Source organism: Durio zibethinus, chromosome 4, assembly GCF_047325235.1.
Source record: "Durio zibethinus cultivar Kanyao isolate XHJ-2024 chromosome 4, ASM4732523v1, whole genome shotgun sequence".
Taxonomy (NCBI): Eukaryota; Viridiplantae; Streptophyta; class Magnoliopsida; order Malvales; family Malvaceae; genus Durio; species Durio zibethinus.
In genome coordinates, this window is record NC_143165.1 from 36,101,947 (window position 1) to 36,118,293 (window position 16,347).

The 16,347-nt window shown below is 33.4% G+C and overlaps 2 protein-coding genes across 7 annotated transcripts; both read right to left on the reverse strand.

The window, feature by feature from the left end:
* Nucleotides 1-4,059: 4,059 nt before the first annotated feature.
* On the reverse strand, nucleotides 4,060-8,728 carry LOC111288644 (uncharacterized). Of its 6 annotated transcripts, XM_089760105.1 has the most exons (12): nucleotides 8,261-8,727; nucleotides 7,859-8,078; nucleotides 7,236-7,417; nucleotides 7,036-7,136; nucleotides 6,895-6,960; nucleotides 6,461-6,600; nucleotides 5,963-6,018; nucleotides 5,798-5,853; nucleotides 5,662-5,712; nucleotides 4,806-4,914; nucleotides 4,654-4,686; nucleotides 4,060-4,558 (listed from the first exon to the last, which is right to left on the reverse strand). In XM_089760105.1, exons 3-10 carry the CDS (start codon nucleotides 7,332-7,334, stop codon nucleotides 4,806-4,808), a joined length of 678 nt encoding a protein of 225 aa, XP_089616231.1. In that variant the 5' UTR covers nucleotides 7,335-7,417; nucleotides 7,859-8,078; nucleotides 8,261-8,727; the 3' UTR covers nucleotides 4,060-4,558; nucleotides 4,654-4,686. The 6 variants fall into 6 exon arrangements, 5 of the variants coding, with proteins under 5 accessions (XP_089616231.1, XP_089616233.1, XP_089616232.1 ...); XR_016341824.1 differs by having other exon boundaries at nucleotides 4,060-4,686; nucleotides 5,538-5,712; nucleotides 8,261-8,728; XM_089760107.1 differs by having other exon boundaries at nucleotides 4,060-4,686; nucleotides 7,036-7,121; nucleotides 8,261-8,728.
* Nucleotides 8,729-13,549: 4,821 nt separating this feature from the next.
* LOC111287838 (cytochrome P450 78A5-like) lies at nucleotides 13,550-15,860 on the reverse strand. The gene is made up of 2 exons (XM_022878512.2): nucleotides 14,580-15,860; nucleotides 13,550-14,478 (listed from the first exon to the last, which is right to left on the reverse strand). The coding sequence occupies exons 1-2, from the start codon at nucleotides 15,528-15,530 to the stop codon at nucleotides 13,873-13,875; spliced, it is 1,557 nt and encodes a 518-aa protein (XP_022734247.2). The 5' UTR covers nucleotides 15,531-15,860; the 3' UTR covers nucleotides 13,550-13,872.
* Nucleotides 15,861-16,347: the final 487 nt, after the last annotated feature.

Below are 16,347 nucleotides of genomic sequence, written 5' to 3' on the forward strand. Positions count from 1 at the left end.
TTGGTACCCCAGTTTTTAGGAATCTTAGCACAATCAAAGCCTGACATATTATTGATGGAGTCTAAATATTTTTCACTCCTTTTTTGGTATGATGGCCAATCAACCATTGTCCCTCCAGGCTCACATCAATTCATGTTTTGATTCTTACTTTGACAAAAATACAAATACCCATCTCTCATTATGCTCCAAAACCCCACTTTTTTTTTTTCTATAATACAATCATATGAAATTCTTAAATTTTGTTTAAATTCAATTTTTTTTAAAATGTTTTTTCGTATTCCCTTGATGCATTCAAAATTTTATTCTCGTAATAACATTTATCGCAAACAAACTCTTGATAGCTACTTCTCACCTTTAGCATTACTTTGTGGGAGAGATATAAAGGGTTTCAAGTTTTGCTTTGCTATGTCTTAAATTTGATTATATATATATATATATAACCTCAATGATTAATGTGGGAAGGAGACTGCTTGTTGCTTCTTTCATCATTCAATATCTCTTCTTTATAATAATCTTGGTGTGCTTTTCAACATCAACTTTGTAATTAGCCATTGATCAAGGTCAAATTAACCATACAAGCAGCATTGCATCATCACCACTAGTTTCTTTTGAGCAGGTTCTTATTCCATTCTTGAAGTCAAATTGAACTAAATTATTCCACCAGGATTTTGTACCAAAAACAATGAGCAAAAGATACCCCCTAAGATGATTGAATCATAGGCCAAATCTCATGAAATTGAGATCTTAATTAAACCCAAATTGTAGTGCCTCTCAACTAGATATGACGAATTATATATTCATGTCATATAAAATATTAAAATTCATAAATTTATATCATGTTTTATAAAAAAAATTGTATTATAATTTATATCGATAAAAAAATATAAAATATATATTTTTTACTTTACTAAATATATATTTAATTATTATTATAATTTTAAATCGTATCATTTTTATATTTTATTTTTATATCATATTCGTATCGTGTTATCCTATTATATTTTAGATTGACAGATCTCCTCCCAAACACCTCAACATGCTCTTTAAATTGGCCTCGTAACTACTAAATGCAATCATCTCTCTCATTGAACATAGACATGCTTCAATGAAACTTTTTTTATGATTTCACAACCATGATTTATGACATTAAGCTTTCTAGATTTTTGTTATTTTCTAAAGCACTAACATTCATTAATAGACTTCAAATAACATATTCTTTGGCCCATTCTTGAATACCTATAGCCGGCCGCAAATCAATTCTTTTTTTAATATATTTCACCTAAAATTATATAAAGTACATCATTTATAAGTTTGGATTTTTTATAAAATTTAAATAAATTTCATACGATTTTTAATTTTAAAAATAATTTCAAATTTGCTCCTTCAACAAATTTGTTTTAGTTGATCGTGCTCAGTTTTGTTATTGAAACTTTTTCTCTTATGTTCAAACTATATTTTTGATGCATAATTTAACGTCTAAAAAAATTGCAAGTAGAAAGCTCATTTTCCATTGAATCTTCCTGAATTTGTGCAATGTCTAAAAGCACGTTAGACCAAACCACCAGCATGGTGGCTTTCCCATTTACCCCGTATTGGAGCCCCCGGTAGGAGCTGAAATACCAATGACACTGTGGCATTGGTGGTTTCGCTGAACGCAGCCTAAATGGAATTGATCGATTGCTTCGTAAGAGGCATAATGATATTTTGAAAATATATTATAATATATAAATTGATATTTAAATTTATATTCGTAAAATATTTTTTATGAAATAAAATTATAAATTTTTTTAAATTTATATAAATAATATTTCACAAATTAAATATAAATTTTTATAAATAATATTAAAACGATTATTAATTAAATAAAAATTAAATGTTATATAATAAAAATTATATCTAAAATTATAAGAAAAATAAATATTATATTATAAAAATTATTTTTAAAATCTCAATATATAATTTTAAATTTATATGTACTTTATATGACTTGATGAAAGCATAAAATTTGAATAAAAAGAGTTTGTGATATTTTAATTTTATATTAAAATATTTTGATAATTTATTATGATATTAAATTTAAATTTAAATTTATAAAAAAAATTTTGATATAAAATTATAAATTTTTTAAATTAAAATAAATAATATCTCGTATTACTTAGGTATGCCAAACTAGTTTGCAGTAAATTATCTAACCTCACGTGCTCAAAAACCCGACATAAAATGTCTTTAAATCGATTCGAAAGGAGATGTATCAGACAAAATCGAATAAATTAAAACCAACAAAACACAAAGTCAAGAAATGCGGCTGAGAAGAAAATAACAACGTAAAATAAATGTAAAGAATTACAAGCGTGCGAGGTTCTAACTTCGACAAATTCTTCGCTTTCGACCGCCGACGTAAATCCTCTAATCACATGCTGTCTTCGATCTTGATTGCTCACCACTCGCTTTATTCATAGCCCCTTCATTGCTTCTTAAAAATTATATCAAAGATTCCTCCTTGAAGTTGCTTCCGAGATATACTTAAAATTTGTAGTCACCAGATTTACACGTAAGTTCTGCCAAAACTGTTAGCTCTTCTTTGAAAATATAGCAAACTATCAAAAGAATTGTATGTTTTGATAAAATGGAATCAGATTTTACGTAATTGCCATGAGCCATGACTGATGATCCCATTTGCGTAAATTGGATCGACTTCAGTTTTGTTTCCCCAATGAAGTTTTTGCTAGGGTGGAAATTGTCGTAATTTTTAAGAAATGATTGATACCATGATAATTTAAAATTCGAATGCAATGATATATATTGTTTGGAAATAATCATTTCATACAAATCTTAGGAGATGATCAGACATTAGTTCATGAAACTATATTGGTTCATTGAGTCCCAAATTAGATATGGTTTCAAAGGTAACACAACTAAAGCCGGTGATTTTTTGTTTGTAAATGAATAAAATTAAGAATTCGTGATAGAGACGTGAACGTAGTTGAAACAATTTTCAGAACTCTAAAAAAAGAAGGAAAAAAAAAATAGTAACGAGTTGAAATGCTTGGCAAATCTCCATACATGGCTATGACATTATATTGTTTTGTCCTTGTTATGATAAGATGTTTACTGACATAACCTTCTTTTGTCCACGTTATGATAAGATGTTTACTGTTTACATTAATGAAGGAGTAAATGTGATGGATCACATCACTTGAGCTGGACCCCAAACCCACATCTACCCATGGTGAAAAAAACCTAAAATTTGATCCGAGTATATAAAAACAAAGATTTTGCATCTAAGAGGGTAATCTCATAAACAGATCATGAATTTCAACAAAATTTTCCCATGAAAACATTCTCTTCCGTTCAATTGCAACTTTCTTAGGCAGTCCTAATATTTGTGTCCTATCAGTCTCGATCATGGGCCAATGTTATTTTTTCTCGGCGTGTATCATGTTTGGGAGATATTCTCCAAGAAATATAGGTTTTACAATCTGATAAACTTCATCTTTTCATGGGTTCTTTCAATATTGTAGTAAGATTCCAATGTTATTTTCTTTGAGATGTGAACAACTTTAATGTTTGGATAGCTAGATGGAAACTGATTTGGTACAGAAAGGGACCCGAGCGTAAAAACCTTTCCAGCCAATAAGTTGGGTAACCTAATCTTGCGTTTGACAATTACTGAGAAATGAAACGTCTAGATCACATGATAGTATGAGCAAAAAAATCAAATCCCTTGTTAGTGGTCCACTCATATATGACATTCAAATCTTGCAACTCCATTTTTTAGGGTTCAAAATCAGAACTTTCACAAACAGATAAATACCAACTAGATTGTATGAGTTGGAAAGAACCAGTGAGCCCTAAACTTGGGCCCTGAGTAAAAGCTTAACTTGAAGCCTAGTCTTCAAAAATATAAAATACCCACAGTTTTAGCTCAAGAATATAAGGGATTACTCTTATTTCGATGATACAAGGTCTAAAAGAGAGAGACGAGTCCATGAGAGTTCTGCGAGAATGCAAGAAAAGTGACCAAATAACAAGTTGGAAACTTCACAATAATATGCAATGTGGCCAGGAAATAGAAGGCTTCATGCCAATTGCTCAAATTAAACAACCAAAGATGACGTAATTCAAAAAAAAAAAAAAAAGACAACAGTGAAAAGCTACCTAATGATAATCTTCAAAAGAAACTAAGCGTAATGGCTACACCAGGAAACTATTTTAAAGTGGGGAACAAAGAAAGTGATCCAATGTAATCAAATTGTTATTACTGTTAGTAATCTGTAAGATATTTTAAGCTTACCTGGGTTATATGCGGAAGATGCTAAGGATAACAGAATTTTCAGTTTCAAATCAAAGCCTTGTCGATAAACATCTTGCTCCCTATAACTTGCCATCTGGTGTTTTTCAATATTCAAGGTTCAGCATTATCATCCTATGCCTGTCAAAAGGCAGTTTTAATCTCCAATCCCTCTGTTTACGACTAAAAGGTCTAGCTTTGCTGTCGGGGTCCCTGTTCTCCTTCACATCTGCCAATTCTCTTGCTCAATGGAACCTAGTAAGAAGACTGCAGTCTATTTGTTAGAATTAGACTCTGCATCTTCAATAAAAGAAACTCTCATATCCACCCACATCTTTGAACCGATCTAAATCATCAGGTACCTTTAGTATTCTCTCTGCACCAGGAGATGATACCTTCAAAACAAAAACATCATTTTTAGATAACAAATATATCCACAGTATCAAGGCAAACTTAGTGACAAATATTAGAGCCATATCCAAGCGTTAGCATGTAAAAACTAGCCACTTATTACCTAAAGAGCCAAATCATCTGGTATTTCTCTCCCTTCTCCAGGTTCATCTAATCTTTTCTTGTATTCTTGACTATAGCTCTCTAGCTCCTCAATGCTGGAAAAAGCATATCTGACGAAAGGAAGATTGATCTTTTAATATATGAACCCCAGAGATTCAAGTGCCAAGGTACATACATTTATGCCCAAATACACATCAAAAGATTATCCATCACAAAATGATTATGTAAGTCCATTGTAATTTTTATATTTTCAAAGAGAGAAAAAGAGGCGCAATTCAACCTTTTCTAAATGACTTCCCTTCTTCCATCTTTCTTGATCAGATATCAATGAGTTGGGTCAAGCACAATAAATGAAACTACTTGGCTACTGCTTTTCCTACTTATTTTTTACTTCCTAAAAATTGGTAAAAAGCAAAAAGAAATAGAAGAAAACAAATCTTATTACTGAAAATGATCAAAATCTAACACCATTCTAACATAAGTGTTCTATGTAAAAGTAAAACCATGTATTTCATTCTCAAAAACATATACCCCTTCAATCTCCCTTGATTGTGGCCTCTCTTGTACTACAAAAAGGATATATTATTATCAACCAAATAGGTTGTTTGCTTTTCATTTCCAGATGCAAAAAATAAGGGATAAAAATAACAATCAAGTGATAGCTATTAGCTAGGTTCTCAAAAAAGAAACTTTTTAAGTTTCTCCAGCATTTGCAATCCCTAAGGAAACTTACTCATTTGACAATTTGTATAATCTGACATAAATGTATCCACGAGGTGTAGTCTTGAAAGCATAAAGTTTAATGTCATCACTAAACAGCATTAGGACATCATGGGCAATAGAGAGAGCCAATTCACCTGAGGAACACCTTGCAATAAAACTCGACCACCATCCCCTCCATCACAAGTCTATGTTAATCAAAACAACTCATTATACCAAAAGCAAGGTACAAGTATAGCTTAAAACAAAATCTAGAAACCAGAAATAATGTACCTTGGGCTTGATGACTTCATCCTCTTCTTCCCACCCGTCATCTTCAGTTGTTTCATCTGCAAATACCAAGTTCACAACAACTAGGTTTAGACAGAGAACTATGATCAAACACTTCGAGTCTAAAGCAGAAAAAGTAGTACTGAAGAAATAAAGAAAGAGATATACAGAGATGAGGGTCTTCTTCTTCTTGCTGGTTTTCATGTTTGTTGTGGGTGGAAGTGCTGCTGCATAATAGACAATAAGTAAACGAAGAAGAGAGAGCATTGTAGTAGAGAAGCAGCGAAGCCCAAGGAAGCCTTCAAAAGCTTTGTAACAGATAATAATTCTACCATTGCTCATTCTTCTCTATTGCCATCTCCTTCAGCTGGTGTTTTACTTTATACAGTAACATTTTGCTGTTACCTTTATCAGTGCCTAAAAGAAATGGTTTCACTCTCTCTTTTACTTTATGAGTTTCTATTTCTGGGACCGTGGAATTGGTATGGGATTCAACAGTCTAAATACATGTAAATGACAATACAAAATACTCTACTTTTCATATTTCAGTAATAATATGTTACAATCATTAAAAGGTATACAATCCAATAACTTCCCAGGCCATGGCCGAATCTGCGAAATACAACTTCCATTTTACAGAAAATAAAGATCTGCTGAAGATTTTACCATTTTCTCTGATTGCTGCATTAGATGGTTTTTCACTTTTCTGACTCAAGTCACCTCCAAAAAACTCTGAACGCAGAATTAAAGGATATCCGCACCCCAGCTCTGGCTGATTGTTTCTTTCTTTAATCATGTGCCTGTCACTTAACATTCCCATTTTGGTCAACTACATGTTGATTTTATCAATTGCTAATCTTTGCACAGACCAATACTTGACAAATCTTAAAAGAAGGTAAACGAGATAAAACACATTTATTTCTTATCACAGATGATGAAGGAAATATATGATAGTAGAAAATTTGATTGCACTTCATCATGTAACCTATATAACATAACCCTACAAAATCTTAAAGCAAAGGGGATAAGAAAAATAACATAGAACAATAAATAAGCATATAACTATCTACAACCAGAGAATAGTTCATAGTGTGTCGCACAGGTTTTGAATAGTCTGCTGCTCTTGTGTCGCCTGCAACTCTTGAAGCGGCATTTCATCATAGCAGCTGCAACAAATAGAAGACAAATGTGGTAAAAAAAAAAGACAGAGTAGCCGATATTGGTAAGTTCCAAATACTTACATTTTGTGGTAAGGTAGGGCCAGTGCCAGATTCATCAGTGTAGAACTTGAAGTGAGTCTTTGGTAGACACTCGGAGGAAGTGGCATCTGTAGCGTGTTAAACTGGCAAATAATTCTTAAACCTCTGAGAGAGAGAGAGATAGACAAGGAAAAGAAAAGGGAAAGCAAGAAGGATATGGAGAGAGGAGGATGGGAATTGACCTCATTTTGAGCTCTTCGACCTTTTCTGTATTGTCCATCACCAGCAAAAAGTTCCTGGACTGCTTCCACTGCAACGGTTCCACTACAATCCTGCTGCATGCCTCCAAGGACATTATATGACAAAAGGGCAATTGGGCATATATCCAAGGCCCTCAAGAATGGAATGGGTACTGTGTTACCAGCTGCATATATTGAAAAGAGCAGCAAAAACAAGTGCCAATCAGGCCTCTCAGATGCAGTCACAGCAAAAGTAGGAATAAGATGGGAGCACATAAGTAAACGGAAAAAGCAAACAATTACTAGATAGTTAACAATTAGGGGAATGAGGAAAGGAAAGAGGAGAATGGCTGGAGAGACCCTTGTGAAGCAAGAGGCTAATTAACTGTAAATATCAAGAGCAACAACCCCAAGTTCCTCATGCTTAAATTCAAGCTAATTATGAAACTTTGAATAAAAGGGCAGAAAATTTTAAAAGCAGAACGACTTCAAATTCAAGGTTACTAATTTCAGTGAAAAAAGATTCACTCAGAATTCCAGGAGACCACCAGTCTAGTTATGACCTTGTTTTCTCATAAAGAAATTCTTTTGATTGATGGAGACATAGATTACAGAATGAAAATAACCTTATCCTGCAAAGCAAAAGCTTTTTTCTTGCTGATTGTTTCATTCTTCAATGTGCTACTACTGATTTCACTGCCACCTTTTGCCCTTGCCTGTGGAATATTGTCTGACCTCAGTTCCTGTTCAGGAGGGATAAATATTGATGCAGAAGATCCCTGAGACATTAGGTGTGATTTTTCCATTGTAGCAGTGTTTGCTGAAGCATCCCTTCTCTTATCCACCCTAGAAAACAGGCCCAGTAAATTGAATGCTTGAGTTAGCAACTAGATTAAATACTTAACTACTTCAGTGATACATACACTTAAAATACAAAATAAATAAAACCCACATTAACCAAACATACACACACACAGAATTATGAACTGGAACTTATTGAACTAAGAAGAGTATAGGGTGGGAAGTACTGAGATTCAGTTAACAAAAATATTCTCTCTCATAATCATCATAATCATCAACGTCCATATTCTCTCTCATTGCCTTCATCGGGCTCACCGCCGCCGCTGCCGGTGGGTTAAACGAATACGACGTTTGACCGCGGGTGTTACGTCCGCGATCGGCTTTCCCTATCGTGGTTCCCAAATTTCCGGCGTCGTCGTCGTCGTCGATAGGACCGCCGCCTCCGCCACCGAAGTCTTTCGGCAGACGTTTGAGGAGGGGAGGGAGAGAGGAGTCATCTTCGTCTTCTTCGTCTTCTTCGTCTCCGTCTTTGTAAAGCATTGTGGAGCAAAGGTCCGGTTCACGAGGCGGCGGCGGCGGTTTAGATTTGGATTTGCGGGAATCGGAGTCGGAGTCGGAGTCGGAGTCGGATCCAGAGTGGATGAGGACGGTTGAGTAAAGCTCGGATTTACTCAGAGAAGCAAACGCAGAATTGCCAGATGGCCGTTGCGCTGGTAAATTTAATGGGCCCCGCCAGGACATTTTGGGCCTTCACAGGTCAAAGCCCAATTTTTCGAGTCAGACAGTTATTCAGTAAGAGAAATTCCATATATTGGGCCTGCATTGGCCGTAAAAAGAAAAATAAAGTATTTGTAATTTTTGCAATTATATATTATTTTATTTATAGGAAGGTAAAAGAAAGAGAAAACTATAAATAATTTCAATTTCTTTCCTGAGAATTTTTCTCACAAAACAAAAAAAGAACCATTGTAACAAAAAAAAAAAAAAGAACAGCCGGTGTCGGGCTATTTTGACGAGGGTAAAATTTTAAAATCATAAAGAGGAAAGTTAATTCATAATAAAGGCAGAAAGTTTCTCTAACGTGAAAGAAAGAAAACTGATTTGAAAGTAAATATGAAAATTTCAAATAATTTGATAGTATCCGAGAAGAATTATTTATAACTGTATGATGAAGTAGTAAGATTAGGATTAACGTGTTAGCCCAAATTGAACTAATAATCAATGGTTCAATTAAAAAATAACAAGTTAATATCCTGATATGATATTAGGTAATCAATTGAAATAATCGAATCAACATAAAATTTAAAACTTCAACTCGAGAGACATTAATTTAAATCAAATTAACAAAAATATTCCCATGTGAATGATAACTCGTACTCTAAGACAAAATGTCTATTTTACTCCACCACAAAGTGCCCCTAACACCCTCACAACCCAAAAAGTGGAAACCGGAATAAAGTCAGAGAAGAGAAATATGAGAGTAAAAATATCAATTTCTACCCAATTAAGAGATGTATATTTGGAACTAGCTAGGCCAATGCGGCTTATTCTTGTGGCCAAAAGGGATCTTTAAGAGGTGTTTTTCAATTCTAAGTGATTCAAAGAAGGGTCAAGAGAGATTGAACACCTTTTGACTGAAAAAAAAAAAATGTTCTATCCTGTTATGCAAATTGCTCCACTTTGTTGAATATTTCATTTTGAACAAAATTCAAATTCTATTCTTAAAAGACAGAAAAGACAAGTTAAAGACAAATGGCATTGGAAGAATCCATATAACAAATGTTTTTCCATGTTACTGATTTTTTTTAATCACTTCACCAATAAGATAAACCAAAGGAATTCACAAAGGTTATTTGTTGGTTCTTGTCCACAAAATTTTACAAGACAAAACCGGAAGAATTTGAGAACACAGATGGTGGACTTGCTCTTGCATGTTGGTCTTTCCTTGATATTTTCTTAAAAGAATTTATAAAAGAGACAATGAAAGCTTTAGTTGATACAAGGAAAAACGTTATACAAGTGTCAAGTGTAATGCATGTATATTTCTTTTACTCGTAATAAAATTCGGCTAAGACATATGATACATAGATAACATTCTTAAAAAGACAAATGACGTATAAGTGATACTTTCAGAGTCCGCTTAAACCACCTTTTATGTGTGAATTTCATAGCTTAACCTTATTCCAAATCTTTAGCTTAACGTATGAATGGTGTTTTTGGAAGAACAAATGACATATTAATGACATTTTTAGATATGCTTAAACCACATTCCTTGTGTAAATCTCATGAACTTAATCTTGTTTGGAACCTTTAGATTATTGGATTTGTTTATTGGAAGTCTAAAGTTAAATACCTTTTGTGAGGGATGATTATATGCCACCAAAAGAAATGCCTACATTCTCTCTACCCTAGATTATGGAATATATATATATATATATAGAATGATCATTGGTGATCAGGGAATTCCATGAACTCTTTTAACTACTTTTCTGACACCTTTAGTTAACTAGTTTATAATTACATTTGAACCAACCAGAATCAAACTTTGCAGATTAAAAAAAAAAGAAAGCAACCTAATTACCAAATACTTAATTCTGATATGCCCTAAGGCCTAAGCTTAGGTTGTTGAAGTTTCTCAATGATCTCTCCCGCAGAGACTGATATATACTAATATACCAGCCGAATACTTCTGGTTTCATCTGTTAGGTAGCTAGTGATAATTATCATATCTGCAGTACTCCAAAGTACTGATTTTTTTTTTGTTATCTCTGGGAAATATTCTCTTGCCACTACAATAGTTTCATGCTTTTTCTGTTATGATTTAGAAAGAGCCATGAAATGATCTAGCACAGGGTTCGAAATGCGAATGAAACTTTCGGCACAAGGAGTTGCTTGATGTTGGGTCCACATTTAATACGGATGCTGCTGGTTTTGGTCGAAATTATTGATATAGAAAGTAGAAACACAGGGTTTGATGAAGCATTTTCTTGGACAAATGATTGATATGATGATCAGATGCATCCATTTCTGAAAGATTTCTACTGTTTCATGTCATGGTTTAATAATCATGAGTCCATGGAATGGTAATTATTTTTAAAGCATGGAGGAAAGACTAGGATGATTAATGATGAATGACTGCACCTTTTGGAGATGAAAAGCAATGGAAAAAAAAACCCTGGCTGGGGACCTGAGGGGGAATATAATAGAGATGAGATCAGAATCAATAAAAATGTAGAAAGAAAAGCAACTTTGGAGTACACTGCTTTGGCAATGCGAAGCGTTGGTTTGGATATCCAAATCCCCATTGCATCTCCTTTACAAAGAGAGAAAAAAAAAAAAAAAAAAGGTAGATATGATATTCCTTCACTTGAAAAAAGAGCTGAGCCATAAATATTTGGCCCCCCCATTCTCATTGTTATGGGGCTTTCGGTTCTTATTCTTCAATCATTTGAGAGTATTGTACTAGCGTGCAGTGAGAGCCATAAAACAAAAAACAAGTAAATATTACATAAGAATTTCTAAACTGTAGCCAATACAAATTATAGTCACTTGCCAGGAATCTCCAACAGCAAGTGAAACATTTTGCATTAACCAGTTAGTTAGGGAAGTATAGATTTTACTAATGTATTATTTTTGAATGGTCTGTGTTGTGGCTATAGCAACAAGTCAAGTTCCAACAGATTTTTATTCATTTTGAATTTGATTTAATATTTTTTTATTTTTATATCCAAACTTGACTTGATCTTTTGTTGTATAAAATGTATTTGATTTAATTCGATCAAAATTAATAAAATATTATTTTTTAAATATAAATATAAAATTAAATAAATATAATAAATATAATTATATAATTAATTAAAAAATAATTTTTATATATATATATATATATATATCGGGTCAAAGCAAGGTAAGTTTGCCTAGAACTCGACCAGGATCCAACCTAACTTTTATCTACTACAATTCAACCCAAAATTTGATTTAAGAAAAAAAATTGACCTTAAAAGGTTAAGTTAGGTCAAAACTTACCGAATTAGACCATCATCCCTAATTTTCTTTCAAATTAAAAGTATTTATAAATAGAATTAATTGATCGAATCGATTTAATTCTATTAATCGGTCCACTATTGAATTAAATGCAATCTATTATAAAAATGATTATAAAGAAATTTTGATTTTCAAAATAGAATTAATTAAAATTTTAACTGAAATATAATAAATCCTATATGTATGTATAACTAAAAATATATGAATTTACTCATTTCATTTCAAATACTATTTAAATATTTTTATTGGATAATTTTATTTAATTTATTTTAAATATAAAAAATTTAAAATTTAATTTAATTTAATATATTTTATTATTCGATTAATCAAAAAAATTAATTGAACTAATTGAATTAATTTTGATCAATTAATTTTTTAAATTAAAAAATTTGATTTAATTAACAAATATAAAATAATATAATTTGATTAATTCAAACTATAAATAATTTAATTTAAAATTAACGATCAAATAAAAAATTTTATTTCAAATGTGTCCATCCATCTGCGACAATGATTTTGATTGTATAAGATAAAGATGCAAAAAACAACACAACAGATCTGATTTTGATTGTATAAGATAAAGATGCAAAAAACAACACAACAGATCGCAGATGGATGGACACATTTGAAATAAAATTTTTTATTCGATCGTTTATATATATATATATATATATATATATATTTATTTATTTATTTATTGGTAATGACCAACGAGTAACAATAGACAGATTGCTTGATTTCATCCTTTTCCTATCAGGAAAGGGAAAAATGTATTGATGTTAGAAGGTACTACTATCTCAGTCATGGCCCTGGCCAGAAGCCATCGTCTTAAAGTTTTAAAGCATAAGAATTTGGTTGGTAAACCAGCTATTATAGTTTCTAGTTCCTCTATAGTAAAAAGTTACTCTTATAAATGAACCATTAATGTAAATATAGTTCACAAATTGCCTTTCTTTTTTCTCCTTTAGGTCAGAACTTAGTTACTACTTATTTAGCACAAAAAATTTTAACTTATAAAGGCTTTGGAAAAAATTTTGACTCGATTAAATTGATAAAAATCAAATATTTCATTTTATAGGATTTAATTCGAATACTGTTACCAATAAAAATCCAAGATGTTGCTTGTATCATAAGAGTATTTATTCTCTTGTTAACAGACATGTTACTCATGGGTATTTGAAACTTACTTTTGCATGGCTTGAAATGTAAGTCTCTGTCCTACACAGTTTCCACTATTTGCTTAAAGTTTTTCTACAATATGGTTTTTAGCTGTGCATGGTCTACAAGTAGAAGCAAACCGAGCAATGGGGCATTAGACGAGCTGCTGTTTAGTACAGATTGAAGTGGAAACAAAATAAATGGCTTATCATACACATTTATGGAAACACATGAAATGCAAGAAATGGAAACACTTAAAGAATATTATCCACAGGCTGTGAATCAGATCAAATATCAGGAAGGGTTTTGTAGAAAGCATTAAGATCATCATCGCTTCATTCATATAGTTTTCACAGTACATAAAAGCCAAGCCTAGCTAGAGTTATGTCCTGACAACATCTCACAAAAGATTATATGCTGGCTAGGAATGCTTCCCCACTACTTATATTCTGCAAACGAGAACCACCCAAAATCCTACCACTTACCTTTTTTTTCTCAAGTCAGCTTCAACAAAAACTTATTACAGGCTTCACAGGAAAAGCTAAAAAACCCAAAGAAACCCTAGGTTCCTAAATTCATTCATTCCGTCATGAAAGCAAAACCATAGAAGAACCATGTCAAAAGTCCAACCAGCTATTCAAGTAAACCTAGGTATTGCCCTGCATATCAGAGGGTTCTTCATCTCCATGGAAAGTTTCAAATGTTCAGTCAGGTCCACATCCCCATTCTCACAAGGAACCCATTTGAATTCTCGAAGTAACTGAGCCAACCAAAGACAAACAGTCGCCATACCCATGGCTTTACCCGGGCAAACCCTCCTACCAGAACCGAAAGGAGCCAGCCTGAGATCCGACCCCATGATATTCACATCTTCTTCCATGAAACGCTCTGGCTTGAACTTTTCTGGCTGCGCCCACACTTTTTCATCATGTGTTATTGCCCACATGTTCACCATTGCTGTTGTATTTGCAGGAATAAAATTATCACCTACATGAATATCGTGGATGGCAAGACGAGCCCATGAGAGAAGAGGCCCTGGTGGATGCACTCTAAGAGTCTCCTTCACAATGCCTTGAACAAAGGGAAGATTTACAATATCCGAGTCCGACACCTGCTTTGAATTTCCAACAACAGTATCAATCTCAGCTTGAGCCTTTGCTTGGATTTCTGGGTGCAAAACCATTCTCGCTAGAATCCATTCTAGCAGGATAGCCACAGTATCAGTACCCCTGAATATCATCTCCTGCATAACCATGCAAAACAAGTGTCCAGTAGCTAAAGCATGCAACTAAATAAAACAAAAAATTAAGATGCTAACGTTATGAAAAGAATAGTGTGGCATACCCATAAAACAGCGACCATATCGGAGTCAATAAGTTTCTCATGTTTCTCCAAATCAATCAACACATCCACAAAGTCCCCAACTTCACTACAATCACCTTCCAATTCCCCATTAACCCTTTTCAGCCTATGCTCTTCTATTATCTTCCCAACAAACACGTTAACTTTTGATACCAAATTTCTACATCTTTTCCTTACACCTTGTAAATCTAACCAGCACAGAAGAGGAAAATGATCACTCCAATTGAATATCCCCAACAACTTGTATCCTTCACTCACAAGCTCCTCAAGTTCGAACCCTTCTCTAGTCTTCTCGAAATCGTATGTTTTACCAAACACAGTCACCATGACATTGTTCAACGACCCAAAATGAAGAACCTTTTTTATCAAAACCTCACCTTTCGCTTCCATTAAACGCTTTATCTCTTCGACCATCTTTACACCAATCTCACGCCTTAGTCCTTCAAAGCCAGCAATTCTCTTGGGACTAAACAAATGGGTAGCTGAGATTCGCCTCAAATTCCTCCAATATTCCCCATAAGGAGCGAAGCCCATTGCCCTGTGAAACAAAAGCTCATACGCTGACTCCTTCACTGGCCTATCAGCAAATGCTGAGTTGTTAAGAATATCTCTCGCTGTTTCAGGATCACTGCAAATTATAAACCGAGTGAATCCCACAGAGAAAGCCATCAACTTCACTGCGTTGAGGGTTTTAGCAAGTCTAGCAAGGACTCGGTGAGGACACGAGCCAGTGAACACAGTGAGTAACCCGAGGAGAGGGAACCCCAGCGGACCAGGGATTGCGAAACTCGCCTTGGACCTGAAACGAGCCCATGCAAGGCCTCCAGGAGAAAGCCACAAGGCAACGATTCCAACCAATAAAACAGCCCAGAGAAATGCTTCAAAGCTCAACAAAGGTGAGCGAAACAACAGAAAACCATGTTCTGGATACATTTTTAGCACTTCCTCAAAGATGGGTATTCAACAAAAACTACTCCTGGCAATTGGAGAACTAGTGCTTGGCTTATAAGGGAATACAGTAGACCCAGAAGTAGGCAGACACAGATTTCAGTGGCAAGCTCATAAGTCATTGAGCTGAAGAGATGCGATTAAATAGAGTAACTTAATTCAACTCTGGTACAAAAACTAACCCTGGTTGAAAATATATAGAGATTGTCACATAATGACTGTAGTACAAAAATATAGTGGAAAACAACAATTCCAGCATTTAATCTTTAAAACTTAATCCATTTCGGTATCGTATCAGTCTCTTTCCATCTCATTATGATTCCAGGCCACGCCTCTCGCTCTCTCTTCTTTATACAAAAATACTTCTGGGAACAAAATCTGAAGCGATATGCGTTTCAAAGCTGTTTTTTTTAATGTGAGAAGGAAGAGTACGTAAAGTTGACAGTGGTGTCATGATCAAATTGATACATGAATCTTAGCCGTGTGATTTTGTCGAAAGACGACGATGATGACGATAGAGATGTACTAGTGGAATATTTAAGTGTTGTATAGGACTGTGGGAACGGAGACGACTCAGGAGAGGAGGGCATTAGGGCTGAAGAATCTTCACGTGGGTGTGCTTAGTGTTGGTATAATAAATAAGTATCGAATTTAAAACGCAGATAAAAAATTGTAATTTAAATATAAAATTATAACATATTAAATATTTATTAAATAAAAAATAATAAAATATTTTTAATATTTAACTTTTAAAAAAATTTTAACGAAAAAAATTTAAATTCTAATCTTGTTAATAATTATT

Coding starts and splice junctions, on each gene's coding strand:
- LOC111288644 (XM_089760105.1), bottom strand. CDS start 7,334: ATGCAGCAGGATTGTAGTGGAACCGTTGCAGTGGAAGCAGTCCAGGAA. Junction 6,961..7,035: donor GCCCTACCTTACCACAAAAT/GTAAGTATTTGG, acceptor TATTTGTTGCAG/CTGCTATGATGAAATGCCGC. Junction 5,713..5,797: donor ATGAAGTCATCAAGCCCAAG/GTACATTATTTC, acceptor TGATTAACATAG/ACTTGTGATGGAGGGGATGG.
- LOC111287838 (XM_022878512.2), bottom strand. CDS start 15,530: ATGTATCCAGAACATGGTTTTCTGTTGTTTCGCTCACCTTTGTTGAGC. Junction 14,479..14,579: donor ATATGGTCGCTGTTTTATGG/GTATGCCACACT, acceptor ATGGTTATGCAG/GAGATGATATTCAGGGGTAC.